The sequence below is a fragment of the Triticum aestivum genome, chromosome 7B (assembly GCF_018294505.1).
Source record: "Triticum aestivum cultivar Chinese Spring chromosome 7B, IWGSC CS RefSeq v2.1, whole genome shotgun sequence".
Lineage (NCBI taxonomy): Eukaryota > Viridiplantae > Streptophyta > Magnoliopsida > Poales > Poaceae > Triticum > Triticum aestivum.
Genome location: NC_057813.1, coordinates 33,036,334 through 33,056,083, shown reverse-complemented (window position 1 = coordinate 33,056,083; position 19,750 = coordinate 33,036,334). Strand labels below are relative to the sequence as shown.

Sequence of the window (19,750 nt, the reverse complement as noted above, 5' to 3'; positions counted from 1 at the left end):
AATGCCGACCGGTTTGTGGAACGCCCATATTCCGCTTAAAGTCAAGGTGTTCTTCTGGCAACTTTTCCGCAATAGACTTCCCACATCGGCCAATGTTGCAAAGCGCAACGGCCCGTCTTCCGGCTTATGTGCCATTTGTAATACCATGGAAGATGCGAACCATGTGTTCTTCCGCTGCCCCCTAGCGCGCTTTGCCTGGAGCGCAGTTCGAGCTGCCACCAATACCAATTGGGACCCGCGATCGGCCGTTGACCTAGCGGCCATAGTTGCGTCAACGAGGGGTGGCAGTAAACGTGTCCTTTGGAGTTGCCTTGGTGCCCTAGCCTAGGCAATGTGGCTTATAAGGAACAAAATTGCCATTGAGGGAATCTTCCCATCACACCCTGCTAATATTCTTTACAAATGCAACATTCTGATGCAGCAGTGGAGTCCGTTGGCGAAGCACAAGGATGCTGAGAAGATGAAGCAAGCTCAAGATCGTCTTCGCCAAGTCTACGTTTTGGCCCGGGAGCCGCCAGCCGCTTCTACGACGTGAAGTGGTTTCTTTTGTCTTGTGAGTGAGCCTGCGTGCTCTATGCTCTTTGGTCTTTGGCCTGTAATAGACTCGCTTTGATTACTTCTGGCCTTTGGCCTGCCTGCGACCTTGCTGTGCTTTCGCGCCAGCGTAACCTGAGCCTCCGCGCTCGTGACCTTGCTGTGCTTCGTGCCAGCGGAACCCGAGCCTCCGAGCTTATGACGGTTGTCCTAGTCCTCGTCTGTAAACGCTGCCTAAGTTTGTGGGCTTTATTAAGTTAAAGCCGGACGCTCCTAGCGTCTCCGTTCTAAAAAAAAAAAAACAAGCTCGCCGGGGAAGCGAAGGAGCGGCGCTGCCGACCGGGCCGCCGCCGCCGCGCGTGGGCCTGTGCGGGAGGAACAGAGTGAAGACCGCGCCCTGGAGTGCGGGCCGGGCCGAGAAAACGGCCCTCAGGCCCACCTCGCGCCCAAAGCCCGGTACGGTGACGGTGTCAGGTAATTTCGCCTTCAAATACCCCCGCCTTGGCGCCCGAGCGTAACCGCCTCAACCAACAGCCTTCTCCCCGTCGCCGGAGCTCCAAGAAACCAAGACCCCGCTCTCCACCGCGCAGCGCCCACCTCCTCTGCTCCCCAGCGGCCCGGCGCCGGCGGCGACCGATGGACCGGTTCTACGACGAGCAGTACGTGCGGCTGCGGAACCGCGAGCTCGACAAGTACTACCTCCACGCCGACGACGACGGGGTGGGCGTCTCCATCAGCCAGCGCCGCAACTCACTGAACGTGGCCTGGAGGGTGCACATCTACCACGCCGCCAACGGCCCGTACGTGCTCCTCCACAGCGCCGCCTACGGCCGCTACCTCGCCGCCACGGCCACGCTGGCGCCGGCCTTGTACCACGGCTTCCGCGCCGAGCTACGCGACTACGACCAGCCGGAGGTGCCGGAGATCATGTGGCTGAACATCAGGGCGGGGCTGGGGCGTGGTGTGCTGCTTCAAAACGCCCGCGACCGCTACCTCCGCGCCAACGGCAAGTACCTCCGCTGGAACACCGGCGTCACCGTCGAGAACAGAGACATTGTGAATGAGAAGGTCAGCGCCATGATGCGCTGGATCGTCGAGCCCATCGCCCTCACAGAGCGCGCGCCTCGCATTCCAGACCCTATTCGGGTGAGTTCGCCATGACCCGTTTCTTTATAACTCGCGAATTGCTTCCGTGTGAGCCTATCGATTGAGCGAATCGGGTTCTTGGGCGTCGTTAATTTGCATCGCAGCTCTACTGCAGGGATGGCGACTTGTGTTGATTTCATTTTCCGAGCACAATTTCTGGTTCTGCTGTTGACAAATTTGCGCTTCTTGACTTCTTGCGCCGTCGAAATTCCTGATCGCCTGAATATAACCATGGTTCTTGGTGACTCAACTGCAGGCCCGCCTCCCTGAAGACCTCTCCGTCGTCGTGTTCGGGCGCCAGCCAGGGGCGTTGCGGGGGATTCGGTTCGTGCAAGCGAGCGACGAGGGGCTCTACAACGAGGCCGGGGAAGGCTGGTTCGCGTTCGATATCAGGGGGAGGTCCTTGTACTACCTGAGGGACCGGCTGGCCGGAGAGGTCAACCAGCACCAGCCCGAGGGCATCGCCATGTGCGTCCGAGCGGGCCGCTACGGGAGGCTGACCCCACTTGTCGTCGACCTGCCCCGCCGTGGCTGGGGCGACATCTTCCAGATCGTTGTCTTCATCTCCGGGACCGCTGGTGAGAGCCTCTCTCCATGTCACAACTTCCTAACGATCTCCTAAAGAGAGTGAACCGGTAGACTTGATTGAATCTGTTTTGCTCAATGTACAGGTTTTGGTGTAGGTACTGTTTGCTGCATGGCCATGATAATTTTGGTTTTATTTTGGTGGGCTGTTAATCTGCTTGTGTTTGAAAAATAGTTTACTAAGACTGTTTATGGTAAAACAGTTAACTGAAATTGTTAATCTGAGAAAAAAGTTAACTGAAACTGCTAGGAGTTGGGAATTGTCTGCAACCGGTGTTGTCCTGTCGACTTTTTGGTTAATGGAAAGTAACATTTTGCACTCAACCTTGATATGGATTGGAAAGTGTTGGTTTCATACTGCAGTCCTTGATTCAGATAATTCAGTTTTCTATTTGGTGCTATTTGCCGTCAGTAGTCAGTCCATTTTGTATGTTCAAAGCTAGTAAAATATGGAACTTACATAGACGAATGAGTTGATTAATCTTATTCAGCCTTAACAGAGAAGATTGTGATATCCGTTTAATTTAGCCTATTTTACTTGTGTTGAATAATCTGAACAAAATTCAGGTTCTTATACAGTACTAAATTAAATCTAGTTTCTGCACATGAGCTATATTGTTTTCAGGTTTTGTGCACGAGCTGTATTACTAGTCTTGTTAAAAAAATTGTGAACTCCGAGGTTTAGATTGTTGATCTGCTTCCTGCTAATCTTCTTTTACTAGAAATGCACTGGTGGTCTTCAATATGTTTTGCACAGTGCACAGATGGTTGTGTAGATACTGTTTACTGCATGAACATGATATCTGAAGTCTGTCTTTAATGGAATGCTAATCTGATCGTGCTTGGAAAAAGGATATATGATAGGTTTTGTTAGGACCTGGGACTTATCTCCAACTGTTGTAATCCTGTAGAAAAGTGAAAGTAGTTTAATGGGAATAGTAGGTGTCGATGCCGTGTGGATCTATCAGTCTGTGTATGCATGGTAAAAAAATTGATGAACTCTGAAGCTAGTAGGAACTACTTGTTCCACATTTCTTTTCTGGATTCAGATAATTGAGTTCGCCCATTTCGTAGCATTTAGTCGCCCGTAGAAATTATGGAAACTAAAAAGTCAAATCAAGTTCAGTCATCTCATTTCATCTTTCAGAGAAGATACTAAATTTCTAACATGTGAACAAAATTCAGGTTGTATCCTACAATAGATGGTACATGAAAGCTTGGTTCCTTGCACATTATATTGTTTCATGTTTTGTCTTCTTGATCTTGTCAATATATTGTTAATTGATTATTGATCTGCCGCCTAACTGCCTTGTCATTTCTGCCAATTCAGCCTATGCTGCGCTGCGATACCCGAATGTCGGCGGAGCGTAGAGAAGGATCAGAGCCGGAGTCCTGACAGTTCACCTCTTCAGAAGTTTCGCCGCCTCGGATACAACAATGGCATAACTCAAAGCCTGCTTTAGCATATAGATAGATATAGGTTGAGAAAACTCATCAGCTCTTGTGTTTCTTCTGCTAGCTAAACTGATGCTGGTTGTATTAGTCGTTGCAGTGTCACACTTCTGACATTCATTTCTGTGATGTGGTTGCTACTGCTTCCTGGATGAAGCATTTCACTGTGGGGTTCTTGCAGTGAATCGATGATCCTGCAATCCTTTTGGATGATGGATGCACTTTGCATAATTGGAAAATGCAGTGGTTCTTGCCAGGAATGAGTTGATGATCCCTGTTTTCTGTTAGGCTGTGCATGTAGTAGTTCTTTCTGTTAGGTTGTTTCTCATTTGCGGCATTTTGATCTTGTTTTTCAGTGTAGGGGTTCTTGCATGATCCTGCAACATTTTTAGGCGGTGCATTTTGCATAAATGGAAAATGCAGTGGTTCTTGCAATGAGTCAATGATCCTGCAACATTTTTAGATCATGCATTTGGTATAAATGAAAAATGTAGTGGGGTTCTTGCTGTGAGCTTGTGATCGTGTTAAATAGTTGTGCTGTTTTGGGTGTTGGCATGGAGCAGGAAAGGAACAAAGTTTCAGGTTTCTGCACATTATATTGTTTTCAGGTAAGCTGGCTCCTTTTCTTTTGTTATCTTGTTTTAGCAAAATGAGATCGTTCATCTGCTGGAAGGGTTGCAGTACCTGTGACATGGTGCCTAACTGGTAACTGCCTCAGCGTTCCTGCTTAATTCATCCAATGGGGGTGACAGCTGCATGCATTTCTCTTAGATGAAGCACCTGATAACACTAGTTTGGTGGTTCTTGCTTGTGAGTTGAGCACTTGAGTTTATCTGTTTTTAACTTCAAGTTTCAGTCCAACGAAGGGTGTCCCCCTTTTTTGTTTTGTTTTGATTATGTTCAACGGCAGCTCCGTTTGTTTTCAGCAGTTTACTCTTTCCCATAAGATCAATCATGCTTGGGAGAGATTTCATGAAAAATTCACCCACTCAAGCATAAGAATCTGCCTGTGAGGCACACTTTGGCCCTGCCTGATGAGTCTGTAACTGAAGCTCCAGTGGCTATCATTTGACAGAAGTGTTTTCTTCTTCCCAATGTAATGATGGTTAGGTTGGCACACAATTTGGTATCTTTTCACTTAGTCAGCACTCATGTTTCTAGTTTTCTATCGGAACTAATTAGCAACATTCAGCCTAACAAGGATTTCTGACAGAAAACTTGGCAAATGAGAATTTGACACGGGGTTCAATTGGCGAATAACAAATTGACACGTGAAAAATCATCATTGGTCAGGGCTGTTAACGAGTATCAGATCCAAAACCGGCACCCAATATCTTAACGGCGACCTGTTATGGTGGATGCCACGTGTTGGTTACCCTTGACGAAAACACTTCCATGACGCGCGATTTATCATCACGGAAGTGAACACTGCCGTGACAATAAATTAAGTATTGTCATGGAACATTTTGTTGGAAATATGAGTAGTTTACCGAATGATTTTATTAACAGAAATACTGGATAAAGCATGACTAATATAGCAGAAATAAAACAAGTCAAGCGATCTGACGGAGAGAAGGTAAATAGCATCTGCATATATGAATTGTAACCAAACATATCTAGGGCAAACACTAAAACAAAGAACTCTGGCAGGACCTCTAACTGGAAGAGCAAGAACATGTACCGGACAACAACAACAATAGGAGCACTGGACTTGGGGTCGACATTCTCGCCAGCCATGTCGTTGAAAAGGTTGTCGACGTCGGGGAAGAAGTTGTCGTTGGGGAAGTGGTCGTCGGTGTCCGTGATGAACCGGTCAGTAGTCGCGCAGAGCACTCCCCAAAAACCTTATCACCCTTCTCCCGTACATGACTCAAAGAGGTACGGTTTCGGAGGCCTACTGTCCTGACTCGCGGTGCACGCCACAAGCCAGGATGAGGAAGACAGTAGCAGCTCAGAGATAGGAACCGATGGCGAGAGGAAGAAGAAGTTCTGGTCTGTCTCTTTGAGAGGAGCAACCTTCCTTTTAGAGGCGCATGAGAAGGAGGCGAGAGACCAGCGATGGGAGGTGAAGCAAAAGAGGGAGACAAAGCGAATAGACTTCAGCCGAAGAGGCGCGCCGTTCGGATTCAGTGTCCACTACAGAAAACGTTTCAGCTCGCGCGTGACCTTTCGTATACCCGTGCGTGGCAAAAATTTAGACATTGGCTCGGCTCATTCCCGTTACCCGCGGCGCGGCGTGGCGGGCGGCGGAGGAGGAGCGCGCGTGGATGTCCATCTTGTTCTCATGCTCATACATGTGGGAAAGAACCTCCCTTATAAAGAGGTCCAACTCCCTCTAAACTAGCAACGTGGGACTAAACTTTAGTAGTGCCCCTTTCCTTGCACGAATGGGCTAAGTGGGCCTCTAGAATTTATTAGGAATTTCTGAAATTGTTATTGGGCTGGCCCATAAATAGATAAAATTCCAACAATCCCCCACCAGACCCGAGAGGCACACAAAATTTGCCTTTGGTTCCAAAACACTGTTTTATATACCGGTACTGCTGTGGAAACTGTTAAGTTGAACTTCCACCTAGAACTCTATGCTACACTAGTAAGAAACTTGAACAGTGGACTGGGCCTTGTCTAGCTTCACACAAAACTTTGACCGATACTAGGCTACCGTGGGTCTTCCCCGCGGGTGGAGCTTATGCGTCATACTCCATGACCTTTCAAGAGTTTACTAGAGAGAACCCTACTCTCATAGATTGCGATATTTGACAATCAGACTCATATAGGTGTGTTCTTCAAAATATGTTCTGCAAGACAACATGTTGGGGATATAATTATTGGGTAGACCCGCCCAAGAGGGGTCGGGTCATACCACTGGCGATTCATAATGAGAAGACCTATGAAGATATTGAAGATGTCGGTTCACGAAGCAAGCTTACTGAAGGCCCAAGACCCAGAGGAGACTTGAGGCCCACGGGCGTAAACTGCCATATGTTAACTTGTATGTTAAGGAAAGTGTAGTTTTGTCACCGAGCCAGACACGTCGTGTATGAGCCGGCCGGGACCCTGTAAGCTGCCATGCATCATCCTGTGTATATAAAGGGGTGACCCGGCGGCGGTTTAGGGCAAAAAAGAACAAGTCGAGAACTAGGTCATGCATATTCGCTCCCTGGTAATCAAAACCCAAGCAATACAACCTAAAGCAGGAGTACGCCTTTACCTCGTTGCGAGGGGCCGAACCTAGGTTAACTCTTTGTGTCCCTTGTCCCGTTTTAACCTCTTCAAGCTAACTACGTGACGATGGCTCCACACCTAAGTCCTCATGCTAGGGCATCTGCCATGACAATTCCACAATACAACATCTCTGCTTAAATGAGCCACTTATAACACATTAAGATATACATCAATCTGCCATGCAGATTTAGGAGAGTATTGCATCTTCATGGAGTGGTATTGTTAACAGTAAGGATACTCTCCTCTCAGTTGACCAACAACTTGTCTTCCACATGTAATTCACGGGATCTCCGATCACATAGACTAGGTTACCACTGCGAACAACTCATTTGTGGGTCTCATACCCATCTCCCTCGATGCATTATCTATCACATTATGCGATAGACCCTTAGTAAAAGGATCTGCCATATTTTTAGATGTTTGAATATAATCCAATGCAATAATTCCGGAGTTTCTCATTTTTCTGACAGTTTTTAACCTTCTCTGAACATGTCTTGATGACTTCATGTTATCCTTTGAGCTGCTCACTTTCATGATCACAGTTTGATTGTCGTAGTTCATAAGGATACCCGGTACAGGTTTCTCAACAACCGGCAAGTCATTCAAGAGCCGACGAAGCCAATCTGCTTCGACCATAGCTGTATCTAGTGTTGTGCGCTCTACTTCCATTGTTGACCTCGTTAAGATGGTCTGCTTGCAAGACTTCCAAGAAACAGCGCCACCTCCATGAGTGAATACATATCCGCTCGTGCCCTTTATCTCATCAGCACTGAGATCCAGTTTGAGTCACTATACCCTTCGAGCACCTTTGGGTGCCCAGTGTAGTGAATTTCATAATTCGCAGTGCCTTTCAAATAACGCAAAATTCTCTCAAAGAGCTTTCCAATGCACATCTCCTGGTTTTGAGACAAACCGACTCAGTTTTCTCACAGCAAAAGAGATGTCAGGTCTTGTAGCACTGGCCAAGTACATAAGCGAGCCAATAATCTGAGAATATTTCAATTGATCTCTAGCAATTCTTCGATTCTTTTGAAGCAACACGCAGGCATCATATGGTGTTGGAGAGGGCTTGCAGTCACTATACCCAAAGCGACTCAAGATCTTTTCCACATAGTGAGATTGAAGCAATGTAATCCCACCATCATCGTCTCTCAAAAACTTGATGTTCAGAATGATATCAGCCACTCCTAAATCCTTCATCTCAAAACAACGAGATAGGAAATCCTTGACCTCCTTAATAACATTTAGATTTGTTCCAAAAATTAGTATGTCATCAACATACAAGCAAAGGATAACTCCCTCGCCCCCACCATGGCAATAATACACACATTTATCAACTTCATTTACAATGAAGCTTGCAGATGTTAAAGTTCTTTCAAACTTCTCATGTCACTGCTTGGGTGCTTGCTTAAGTCCATACAAAGACTTCAGCAACTTGCACACTTTTCCTTCCTGACCATCTACTACAAACCCATCTGTTGTTTCATATAAATTTCCTCATCCAGCTCTCCATTTAGGAAAGCGGTCTTAACATCCATTTGATGAACGAGAAGACCATGTGAGGAAGCTAGTGAAAGTAGAACTCGAATAGTGGTCAGTTGAGCCACAGGTGAGTAAGTATCAAAAAAATCTTCACCTTCCTTTTGGGTATAACCCTTGGCCACGAGCCGTGCCTTGTATTTATCAATAGTACCATCAGGGCTAAGTTTCTTCTTGAATACCCATTTGCACCTATAGGTTTTCACCCATAAGGACGATCAATTATATGCCAAGTTTCATTTGCTAAAATGGAATCCATATCACTACGGACCGCTTCCTACCAGTAGTCAGCATGTTCAGATGCATAGGCCTCTGAAATAGATCTGGGAGTGTCATCTATTAGATAGACAAGTAAATCATCACCAAAGGACTTTGCAGTCCTCTGTCTCTTGATCCTAGTAGGAACTTCATTGTTCTCATCCATAGGATTTTCAAAGTGTTCCATCGAATTCGCAAGTTCTATAATTTTAACTGGTTCTTGATTCGATGAACTAGGCATCTCCTGATTAGATGAGGTAGCCATATCCTTCATAGGAAAGATATCTTCAAAGAAAGTCGCATCATTCGACTCCATGATCGTACCGACATGCATGTCAGGTACCTCAGATTTTACAACAAAGAATCTATAACCAATGCTATGAAAAGCATATCCCACGAAAACACAATCCACAGTCTTTGGTCCAAGCTTGCACTTCTTTAGAATTGGCACATTGACTTTCGCCAAACAACCCCAGGTTCGTAGATAAGAGAGCTTTAGCCTTTTCTTCTCCAATTTCTCAAAAGGATTTATCTCTTTGTTCTTTGTGGGAACTCTGTTTAGGACATGACATGCCATCAATATTGCCTCCCCCACCATGCCTTGGAGAGACCCGATGTGTCTAACATGGCGTTAACCAAATCAGTTAGAGTACGGTTCTTTCTTTTGGCCACCCCATTTGACTGAGGTGAATTGGGTGGTGTCCTCTCATGTATTATACCATGTTCCTCACAAAAGGAATAAAATTCATTTGCGAAATACTCTCCACCACGATCGAACCTAAGCCTCTTGATCTTTTGGTCAAGCTGGTTTTCCGCTTCAAGTTTATAGATCTTGAAATAGTTCGAAGCCTCATCCTTAGATTTCAGAAGATACACATGACAGTATCTAGTGGAGTCATCAATTAACGTCATAAAATACTTCTTTCCACCTTTTGTCAACACACCATTCATTTCACAAAGATCTGAATGTATGAGCTCTAGTGGTGCAAGATTTCTTATTTCCGTAGTCACATGAGACTTACGAGGTTGCTTAGCTTGCACACACACTTGACACTTAGAACCCTTGACAGTGGTGAAACTAGGGATCAAGTTCAATTTTTCTAGTCGCGACATGCAAGCAAAATTAACATGACAGAGACGCGAATGCCACACATTTGATTCACCATTGTTGCAAACATGATTAACAAGTTTGTTGCAAACATCTGACAAGGATAAACGAAACAGGCCTCTTGACTCATAGCCTTTACCAACAAACGTACCATACTTGGATATTAAAAATTTATTCGACTCAAAGACAAGCTTGTAGCCATCTCTACGCAGAAGATATCCGCTAACAAGATTTTTATTGACGGAGGGGACATAATGCACGTTCTTCAGCCGCACGATCTTCCCCGAAGTAAATTTTAGATCGACCGTGCCAACACCATGAACAGAAGCACTTGAACCGTTGCCCATCATCACGGTGGAAGTCCCTGTGGTCTGATAAGACGAAAACATGGAAATATCACCGCATACATGCACATTAGCACCCGTGTCAATCAACCAATCAAGAGAATGACATACAGAAAGAACCACTACAAAAAAATACACTTCCGTGATGATACGTGTTTGTCACAGTAGGTCGTGTTTTTTGTCATGGATGTACATCCATGACGATTTTATGACAGAACAAGATAGTCATACCTGTGCTGTCGTAGAAGTGTTCCATGACATTACAAAAAATATCATCACGGAAGTGTCCACTTCCATGACGATAAATCGCGCGTCACATAAGTGCTTTCGTCAAGGATGACCGACACGTGGCATCCACCATAACGGAATGCCGTTAAGCTACCGGGTCGGGTTTTGGATCCGATAACCCGTTAACAGCCTCGACCAATGGGGATTTTCCACGTGTAAAATCATCATGGGATGGAGGAAACACGTGTCAGCTCATCGTTGGGATAGATGTCATCCACTCATTGGGCAGAAGGCGCCTATGATACGTCGACACGTGACACGGCCCAACAGAGGCCCATTCCTGTGAAAAGGCCGGCCCATTTTACTTGGTCAAAAGGTGGCGGGCCGGCCCATGGAAAGCCTATTAACGGCCTGTTCGCATATAGCCCATTTACAACCCGCTAGCCCAAGGCCCGTTACACCCTATCCGAATTAGGCCCAGTAGCATCATCTGGGCTATGTTTTCACTTCTGGCCCATGTATGGCCCATGACGTCTTTCGGCCCATATGAGGCCCGTTTTCACTTCTGGCCCATGTATGGCCCATGACGTCTTTCGGCCCATATGAGGCCCTATGTAACTCTTGGACTATTAACGGCCCGTGGTGAAACTGGCCCGTAATGAACAGTGTATCACTTTACACCCATTAACGGCCCATGGTGAAACTGGCTCGTAATGAACAGTGTATCACTTTATACCCATTAACGGCCTGTTATTCCGTTGGGCCATTTCCAGCCCATGTTATCTTTCGGCCTTCTCAGAGCCCATTTATTCTTGGGCTCATTTCCAGCATTCGTTTACTTACGGCCCGTTAGTGTCATTTTCTGCTTGTGGGCCAAATTCAGCCCGTGGTTACAGTCGGCCCGTTTGTGGTCCGTTAATACGTTGGGCCGTTTTCATAGTGTCATGAAATACGGCCTATTACGATGGCTCGTTATGGTCGGCCCATGAACGGATGATTCCAACTCTAGCCCGTTTACGACCATAATGCGGTCTGTTTGGCCCATGTTTGGCCAATCGATCATATGGCCTATATAAGGCCCATTGATGATACGGCCCGTAGAAGGCCCATTGTTTCTACGGCCCGTAGAAGGCCAATTGTTTCTACGGCCCATAGAAGGCCCACTGTTTCTACGACCCGTAGAAGGCCCACTGTTTCTATGGCCCATAGAAGGCCCACTGTCACTACAGTAAATATTAGCCCATGGTTATTGTGGCCTAGTTTTAAAAAATAGGTTATTGCAGTGTCACGCCCAAGATGCGACCCTATCCTAAAGGAACTCGAAGGTCCCACCAAGGATAGAAGCGCATCTTGAAGACGCTTTTGCAAGGTGGACATCATTACATCAACATTACATAATAGATGGGGATACATACAAAAGGCATACAATGCCACACAAATACAAAATCACATCATCCATAAGATCAACATCCGACTACGGATGGAACACAAACAGAAGCTCAAACGACATCCACCCTGCTAGCCCAGGCTGCCGACCTGGAACCTATCCCCTGAACGACGAAGCAGAAGAAGAACTCAGAACAAGCAAGCATCGCTCTCGCGTCATGATCATCGCATAACCTGTACCTGCAACTATTGTTGTAGTAATCTGTGAGCCACGAGGACTCAGCAATCCCATTACCATGGGTATCAAGACTAGCAAAGCTTAAAGGCAAAGGAAGGGGTAAAGTGGTGAGGTTGCAGCAGCGGCTAAGCAAGTATGGTGGCTAACATACGCAAATAAGAGCGAGAGGAGAGCAAACGGAACGACCGTGAAGCTAGCAATGATCAAGAGGTGATCCTGAACTCCTACTTACGTCAAACATAACCCAAAACCGTGTTCACTTCCCGGACTCCGCCGAAAAGAGACCATCACGGCTACACACATGGTTGATGCGTTTTAATTCGGATCTGGTGTCAAGTTATCTACAACCGGACATTAACAAATTCCCATCTGCCACATAACCACGGGCATGGCTTTCGAAAGTTTAATACCCTGCAGGGGTGTCCCAACTTAGCCCATGATAAGCTCTCGCAATCAATGAAGGATATACCTTCTCCCAGGAAGACCCGATCAGTCTCAGAATCCCGGCTTACAAGACATTTCGACAATGTTAAAACAAGACCAGCAAAGCCGCCCGATGTGCAGACAAATCCCGATAGGAGCTGCACATATCTCGTTCTCAGGGCACACCGGATAGGTCAGCCTACGAGTAAAACCAGACCTCGAGTTGCCCCGTGGTGGCCCTGCAGTCTGCCCGTTTCAGACCAACACTCGAAGGAGCACTGGCCCGGGGGGGGGGGGGTAAATAAAGATGACCCTCGGGCTTCGGAAACCCAAGGGAAAAGGGCTAGGTGAGGCAAATGGTAAAACCAAGGTTGGGCCTTGCTGGAGGAGTTTTATTCAAAGCGAACTGTCAAGGGGGTCCCATAAATCACCCAACCGCGTAAGGAACGCAAAATCCGGGAACATAACACCAGTATGACGGAAACTAGGGCGGCAAGAGTGGAACAAAACACCAGTCATAAGGCCGAGCCTTCCACCCTTTACCAAGTATATAGATGCATTAATTAAATAAGAGATATTGTGATATCCCAACATAATCCTGTCCACCATGGAGCAATCTTCAACTTCACCTGCAACTAGCAACACTATAAGAGGGGCTGAGCAAAGTGGTAACATAGCCAAGCAACGGTTTGCTAGGAAGGGTGAAACAGGTTAGAGGCTGACATGGCAATTTGGGAGGCTTGAAGAGCAGGTGATAGGTAGCGCAGCATAGCAATAGAACGAAGCAACTAGCATAGCAATGATAGTAGTGAGATCCAAGGTGATGGTCATCTTTCCTGAATCTTGCAAGGAAGAAGAACGAGTCCATGAAGAAGATGAAGCCACGAAGACGAACCAAGCGTAGACGAACGAATCCTCACGATCGCAACGAAACGGGAACTATCGAGAAGAAGCACACAACATGGTAAACACACTACACATAGACAAGACATGATGCACAACCAAGCATGATGCATGACAAGGCTACATGAAGCTACTCATGGCAAGAGATGATGCAAATAAGAGCAACACATCAAGGCAAGTTTAAATGAGGCCGGAAACAACATATAACAATTCCGGTAAGTCCTCATATGCAAATTTAGAAATTGGTCCAAATCTTAACAAACATTAAGTTGAAGTTGTTAAACAGAAAGTTAAAGAGCACCAAGAGGATCTACACGAAATTCTAGTCAAGTTACATCAAAAGTACATTTAGTTCGGAGCTACGGCCTAGAAGATATGAGCAAAACACGTTAAACATGGCATTGATGCTAAATGCATCCAAACATCAAGCAAACACCTCAAAACAAGGATGCAACATGATAATATGAAACTACGTGCAATTCTAAGCAATTTCATATAGAGCACTCAAAACGGAGCAACGGTTCAACACATACACTCTATACAAGACGTAACGACAATCTGTCCAAAACAACAACTAGGTATATTGCAAGCACCAAAACAACATGCTACAGTACCACAATATGAAAACAAAAGGAATGGACATGCTGTACAGGTACATCATGACAAAACATGAACACTGAGCTATCTCCAGAAATCACTAGAACATGCTCCAAAGGACATGGCAAGATTGCAAATAATAACAGTTTACAGACTTAGCAGAAATAATATCAGGTTGCAATGTTTAGAGCTATCAAACAACATGTTACAGGAACTTAACACAGCAAACAAAGGCATGCCATGAATCTACTAATTGCATTGAACAAAAGTCCCTTACTGACCATGAGCCAAAAGGGCACATAAAATAAGATGGCACCCATGTAAACATAGCAAGTGATATGACAGATCCATACATGGCAGGAACAACGATAAGTAGGCATGTTGGTGAGCTTGTACCACTCACCACAGAGCATTACATGGCATGACAAGGTGACCAACAATAAGATTACATGTTTATGAAGCTAAGCATGGAAAGAGCATGGTGATAGGGTGCATGTATCACTAGCAAAACACATGGCAAAACTGAACTTAATGTTAACAGACTGACAGCAACATTATTTAGCAAGTTGAGAGCAAGATTACAACAAGTTACATCAAGCTATAAATACAACCACGGGCATGGATGGATAGAGCATGACATGCATAACAAATTATCCTTACTGAACATCTCCAGATTATGCATGGAATGACTTGTAGCAGCAGGTTTACATAGCATCATGATATAGCAGATTCAGACTAGCAAAACAGCAACAACAAGTACTCTACTTCACGAGCTCGATGCACTCACTACAAAGCTCACAAAAAATACATGGATTGCACCTCTTTAAATATGGCATGATGTAGCACAAAACACATGTAGAGCTCATGCCCATAGGATGCACAAACAAAATGCAACGAAAATGACAAATCATCAAGTTCTGCTAACAGACAGCAGTTAACATCATATAGCATTCTTGCAACGATGATTAGGGCATCAAGATGACCTCAAAAAAATATGGCACAATAGAATGAAATTAAGAGCATCTCACAGCGAACAATTTGATATATTATGCACACAAAATGGAGCAGTATGCATGGAGTTATGGCATGGCAAAGTGGGCAGCAGCATGCAAAATAATTTCGGGACTTAGGAAAAACGGGGTCAACCTTGGGTCTTCTCAGATCCAAATCCGGGGCGCGGAGCTCAGGGATCGCCGAACATGGGCGGCGCCGGAGACGAGGGAGGAGGCCGGAGAGGGCGCTGCGGGGTCCGGCGAGGGGAGTCGAGGAGGCGCGGGCGGCAGCCGGCGAGGGGAGTCGAGGAGGCGCGGGCGGCCAGCGACGGGACGTGGCGGCGGCCGGTGACGGGGCCGTGGCGGCGGCCGGCAACGAGGCCGCGGCAGCGGACGGCGGTGAGGCGGCGGGGGCGCCGTCCGGCGTGGAGCTCCGGCCCGGGGACGAGGCCGGCGGGGCGAGGGGCGGCACCGGCGGCGATGGCGCTCGGCGGTGCAGCAGAGGGCGGCGGCGGGCGGCGGCCGAGCGGAGGGGCGCGGGGCGCGGGCGGAGGCGATGCGGGCCGCGGGGGCCCCGCATAGGCCGAAGCGGGCCGGCGGCGATGTGGGCGCGGGGGCGCCACGTGGCGGCTCCGGAGTGGCTGGGGCGCGGCGGTGGACGCGTCCGGCTCCGCCCGGACGTGTCCGACGGCGGATAGGGAGCGGGGCTAGGGTTTCATCCGGGAATTTTGGGGGAGGTGGCCTATTAATAGATTCTGGGAGCTAGGAGAGTCCAAATGAGGAGCGGTTTTCACCCACACGATCGTGATCGAACGACCGAGAGCATGGAGGGGAGTTTGCTAGGTTAGTGGGCTGATTTGAAGGGTTGCTAGGCTGCAAGAGAAAAGGGGTTTTCGGGATACGCGGTTAACCTTTGGAGTATCAAACGGACTCCAAATGGCACGAAACTTGACAGGCGGTCCACCGGTGGTGTACCAAGGCCGCTTGGCAAACCACGGTCCATTCCGAGAATGTTTAACACCCGCACACAAAAAGAGGCAAGAAGGGGATGCCGGATGACATAGGAGTGCTGGATTGCAAAACAGACAATGGAGAAAATGCTCGGATGCATGAGATGAACACGTATGCAAAATGAAATGCCCATGATGATATGATAAAATGCAACACGCAAGCAAATGACATGGCAACGACGGCGAATAACTGGCAGACACCTGGCGCATCGAATCTGAGGCGTTACATGCAGCCACTAGCAAACCGCGGAAAAAGAACTGCACTGACTACAAGCAAACAAATAAACAAGACAACAAGGAAATAAATAAGCAAGCAACTTATGCTAGGCTATCACGGCTATTACACATATTACATCCATTGGGCATCAAAGTTCGCCACCAGTACAAATATAGGAAACAAAACAGCATATAAACGCCGCAGCAAAACAAGTCCAGAACTGAAACCACTTCAGAAGAGTTCAAGAAACAATATCCTGGGTACCCACAATGCTGGCAAGATGCTTAGCAAGCTTATTAACTTTCTCTTGTTTGGCGCTTAAATCCTCCAGCGCTTGCTGTTGCACAAGAAAGTACGCATCTAAATTCTGCAGGCACTTCCTCAGTCCATCGGCTTCTTGCCGCATCACAGCCGACTGATGCCTTTCAGCTTGTAGCTGAGACTGAAGAAGCCGAAGTGATTCAGGCAGCGAGTTCGAAGAGCTTGTGCCAGCGGTACTGGCCAGTAACTCGAACACTACATCAACGCATGACTGTGGGGTTTTCTCACTGTTTACAAGATATTTTCATCACCTTTCTTAGAGACCAACAAGGTTGTCTCACTATCTTGAACCTTATCTGCATTACTTTCTCTACTATTGCATAGTGGGGTGCTCTTCTCCAATATTCTGTTTGCATACTACAAGAGAAACAAGCAGACACATCACAGGTTTAGCTTGTAGTATACGAAACTCATTTTGGTAAACCGGTTCAGTAGTAAGGTGGACAGGATAACAACATGAAACAAACATATATCTATGTACTATGGTCACTGTATTGTCCATATCATTCTAGTTTATGTTCCCTAATCAAGATAGAGACACAGTTCAACTCATATATTTTTAAGACACAACAGCATAGACAGAATATAAGTGTGAGAAACTACACAGCATTGGCAGCACTTGTAATGTGCATCACATGAGAACATAACTGTTTATACAACTTAAACTGAAATCAACATAGAGCAAGAAGTTAGAACAACAATCCAGTTAAAGAAATAGGTTTAAAACATACCTGTTGCGCCATTGGAGTTTCAATTGGATCCTTCAAATTCGAAAGTAGTTGGTATGAGTAAATACAGTGATGCAACAGCAAAGGAGTATGGACCATAGCTACGGAATCTGACCTGAGAACAGTTGCTCTTCTGCTTTAAACGTGGAGTTTGGGTTAGCTGTGGTGGTCTTCGTGCTTTGGGCACTGCAGTAGCTTTACAAACTGCTCGTGTGGGGGTACTCTGTGGTGGACATGGTGCTTTGTCAACTAGAAGTGGGTTACTATCCGCTGGGGTTGCGGTTAGATGGGTTGTAGCTGGTTCTCTGCCCAACGGTGTAAGTGTGCAATCTGGAAGAGTCTCGATTATGTGTGGTGGGGCTAGTTTGTGGGCCAGTACAACCATGGTTCTATCTGCATCGACGGGTAGCACTGTCTTTTGTGAAGAACGGGTTTTTGCTCCCTTAGATACTGCCATCACCCCCTCCAATTCAAATGGCTGATAAACAAGAAAAGAAATTGAACGTACAGACATTGTATGATAGACAGATGTGGTAATTCACATATATGTTGTCTAACCAAACAGGACAGCATGACACAATTTCACATATATGATGCCTAACTAAACAGGATAGCATGACACAGTTTCAGATATATGATGGATAACTTAACAGGATATAATGGCATAATTCAACATATGATGAGTACCTAAACAGGATGACATGACAAAACTATATGATGTCTTTCTAAAATAGGTTGGGATGAAATAATTCACATACATGTTGTCTAAGTATACAGGATGGCATGATATAATTGACATAATTGATTCATATACTAAGCAGCTGGCACTCGCATGTATGATCTCTAAACTAAGCAGATGGAATTCAATATTGTGCATATGATGTCTAAACTAAGCAATGCAAGACACCATATGCATCATATGAGAAATATAAACATTGCAACTTAGAGCATACACCTCAGGTGGGATATAGGACTGGTCATCTGTCTCTGAATCCTCCTCTGAGGAGCTCCCTGTAACCATCGAGATATATGCTTCAACAGGTACCATTGCCTGCTCTGAAGACCTTGTTTTCACTCCAGATTTTTCCATAACCGGCTCAAATGGCTGATACACATGAAGAGTAGTTCAATATACACAGATTGTCGACAAATGGAATACGTAATGAAAAAAAGATGGCATGAGATAATTCACATATATGATGCCTGGCTCCATGGCGGTGCATAATTCACATATATGATAACTGGCTGAAAAACATGGCATTGCATAATTCACATATCTGATATAGAAAGCAAACAGGAGGCATTCACACAAAGCATGTCTAATCTAAGCAGATGGCATGGCAATGCAAGACACCATATGCATGATATGAGCAATATAACCCAGCCAAGTTAGAGCATGCACCTCGGGGGGGGGGGGATACGACTGGTCATCTGTCTCTGAATCCTCCTCTGAGGAGCTATCTGTAACCAGCAAGAAATCTGCATCGACAGGTAGCACTGACTGCTCAGAAGACCTTGTTTTCACTCCAGATTTTCCCATGACCGACTCAAATGGCTGATGCACAGGAAGAGTAGATGAATGTATAAACATTGTTGACAAATGGAATACATTATGGAAAAAATATGGCACGATACAATTCACATATACGATGACTGGCTAAACAGGATGGCATTGCATGATTCACGTATATGATGCCTGGCTAAAGAAGATGGCATTGCATAATTCCCATATACTCCCTCCGTTCCTAAATATTTGTCTTTTTAGAGATTTCAAATGGACTACCACATACGGATGTATATAGACATATTTTAGAGTGTAGATTCACTCATTTTGTTCCGTATGTAGTCACTTGTTGAAATCTCTAAAAAGACAAATATTTAGGAATGGTGGGAGTATGATATAGAAACCAAACAGGTGGCATTCACACAAAGCAAATCTAAACTAAGCTGATGACATATAAGATGTATAATGTAAGCAATGCAAGGCGCCATATGCATGATATGACCAACATCAGCATGCCAGGTTAGAGCAAACACCTCAGGTGGTAAACAGGCGTGGTCGGCTCCTTCTGAATCTCCATCTGAACAGTTATCTTCCTCTGGAATACAATCTGGAAATGCAGGAGGGGGGGGCACTTCGCCCACCATGGAGCGGCGTCTGCATGACATTATATTCCCACGCAACGGTCTTCTCTTTTTCTCTACATGTTCAGTACGATTGTGTACAATATCTGACATGCATAATAAAAAAATAGTTAGATTTTGTAAGGCCTAAGGGGTGCATGCAAAAATCAAGACTGATGGTAGCAAACGAGTGGATGGATCCAAAACTAATGATAGCAGGTAGATTATAGCTTCAGTTTAAAAAGATAGACAATGGATCATCTATTGTTTGTTGCCCACCCAACATGAACCACATAGAAGACCCCAGATGAACCAGATAGTAGACAGATACTATTCGTTGCTGGCTCGATATGAGACCCATGGGCAATTCAAAACTCAAGTTTGAACGATAA

The 19,750-nt window shown here is 45.9% G+C and overlaps 1 protein-coding gene across 1 annotated transcript; it reads left to right on the top strand.

Annotated features, from left to right (window-relative positions):
* Nucleotides 1-1,035: 1,035 nt before the first annotated feature.
* LOC123161311 (uncharacterized) lies at nucleotides 1,036-3,841 on the top strand. The gene is made up of 3 exons (XM_044579152.1): nucleotides 1,036-1,680; nucleotides 1,937-2,258; nucleotides 3,596-3,841. The coding sequence occupies exons 1-3, from the start codon at nucleotides 1,171-1,173 to the stop codon at nucleotides 3,634-3,636; spliced, it is 873 nt and encodes a 290-aa protein (XP_044435087.1). The 5' UTR covers nucleotides 1,036-1,170; the 3' UTR covers nucleotides 3,637-3,841.
* The last annotated feature ends 15,909 nt before the right edge of the window (nucleotides 3,842-19,750 follow it).

Excerpts from the sequence above, each read along its gene's own strand:
- LOC123161311 (XM_044579152.1), top strand. The coding sequence starts at position 1,171 with ATGGACCGGTTCTACGACGAGCAGTACGTGCGGCTGCGGAACCGCGAG. Across the intron at positions 1,681-1,936 it reads GCATTCCAGACCCTATTCGG|GCCCGCCTCCCTGAAGACCT; the intron begins GTGAGTTCGCCA and ends ACTCAACTGCAG. Across the intron at positions 2,259-3,595 it reads CTTCATCTCCGGGACCGCTG|CCTATGCTGCGCTGCGATAC; the intron begins GTGAGAGCCTCT and ends CTGCCAATTCAG.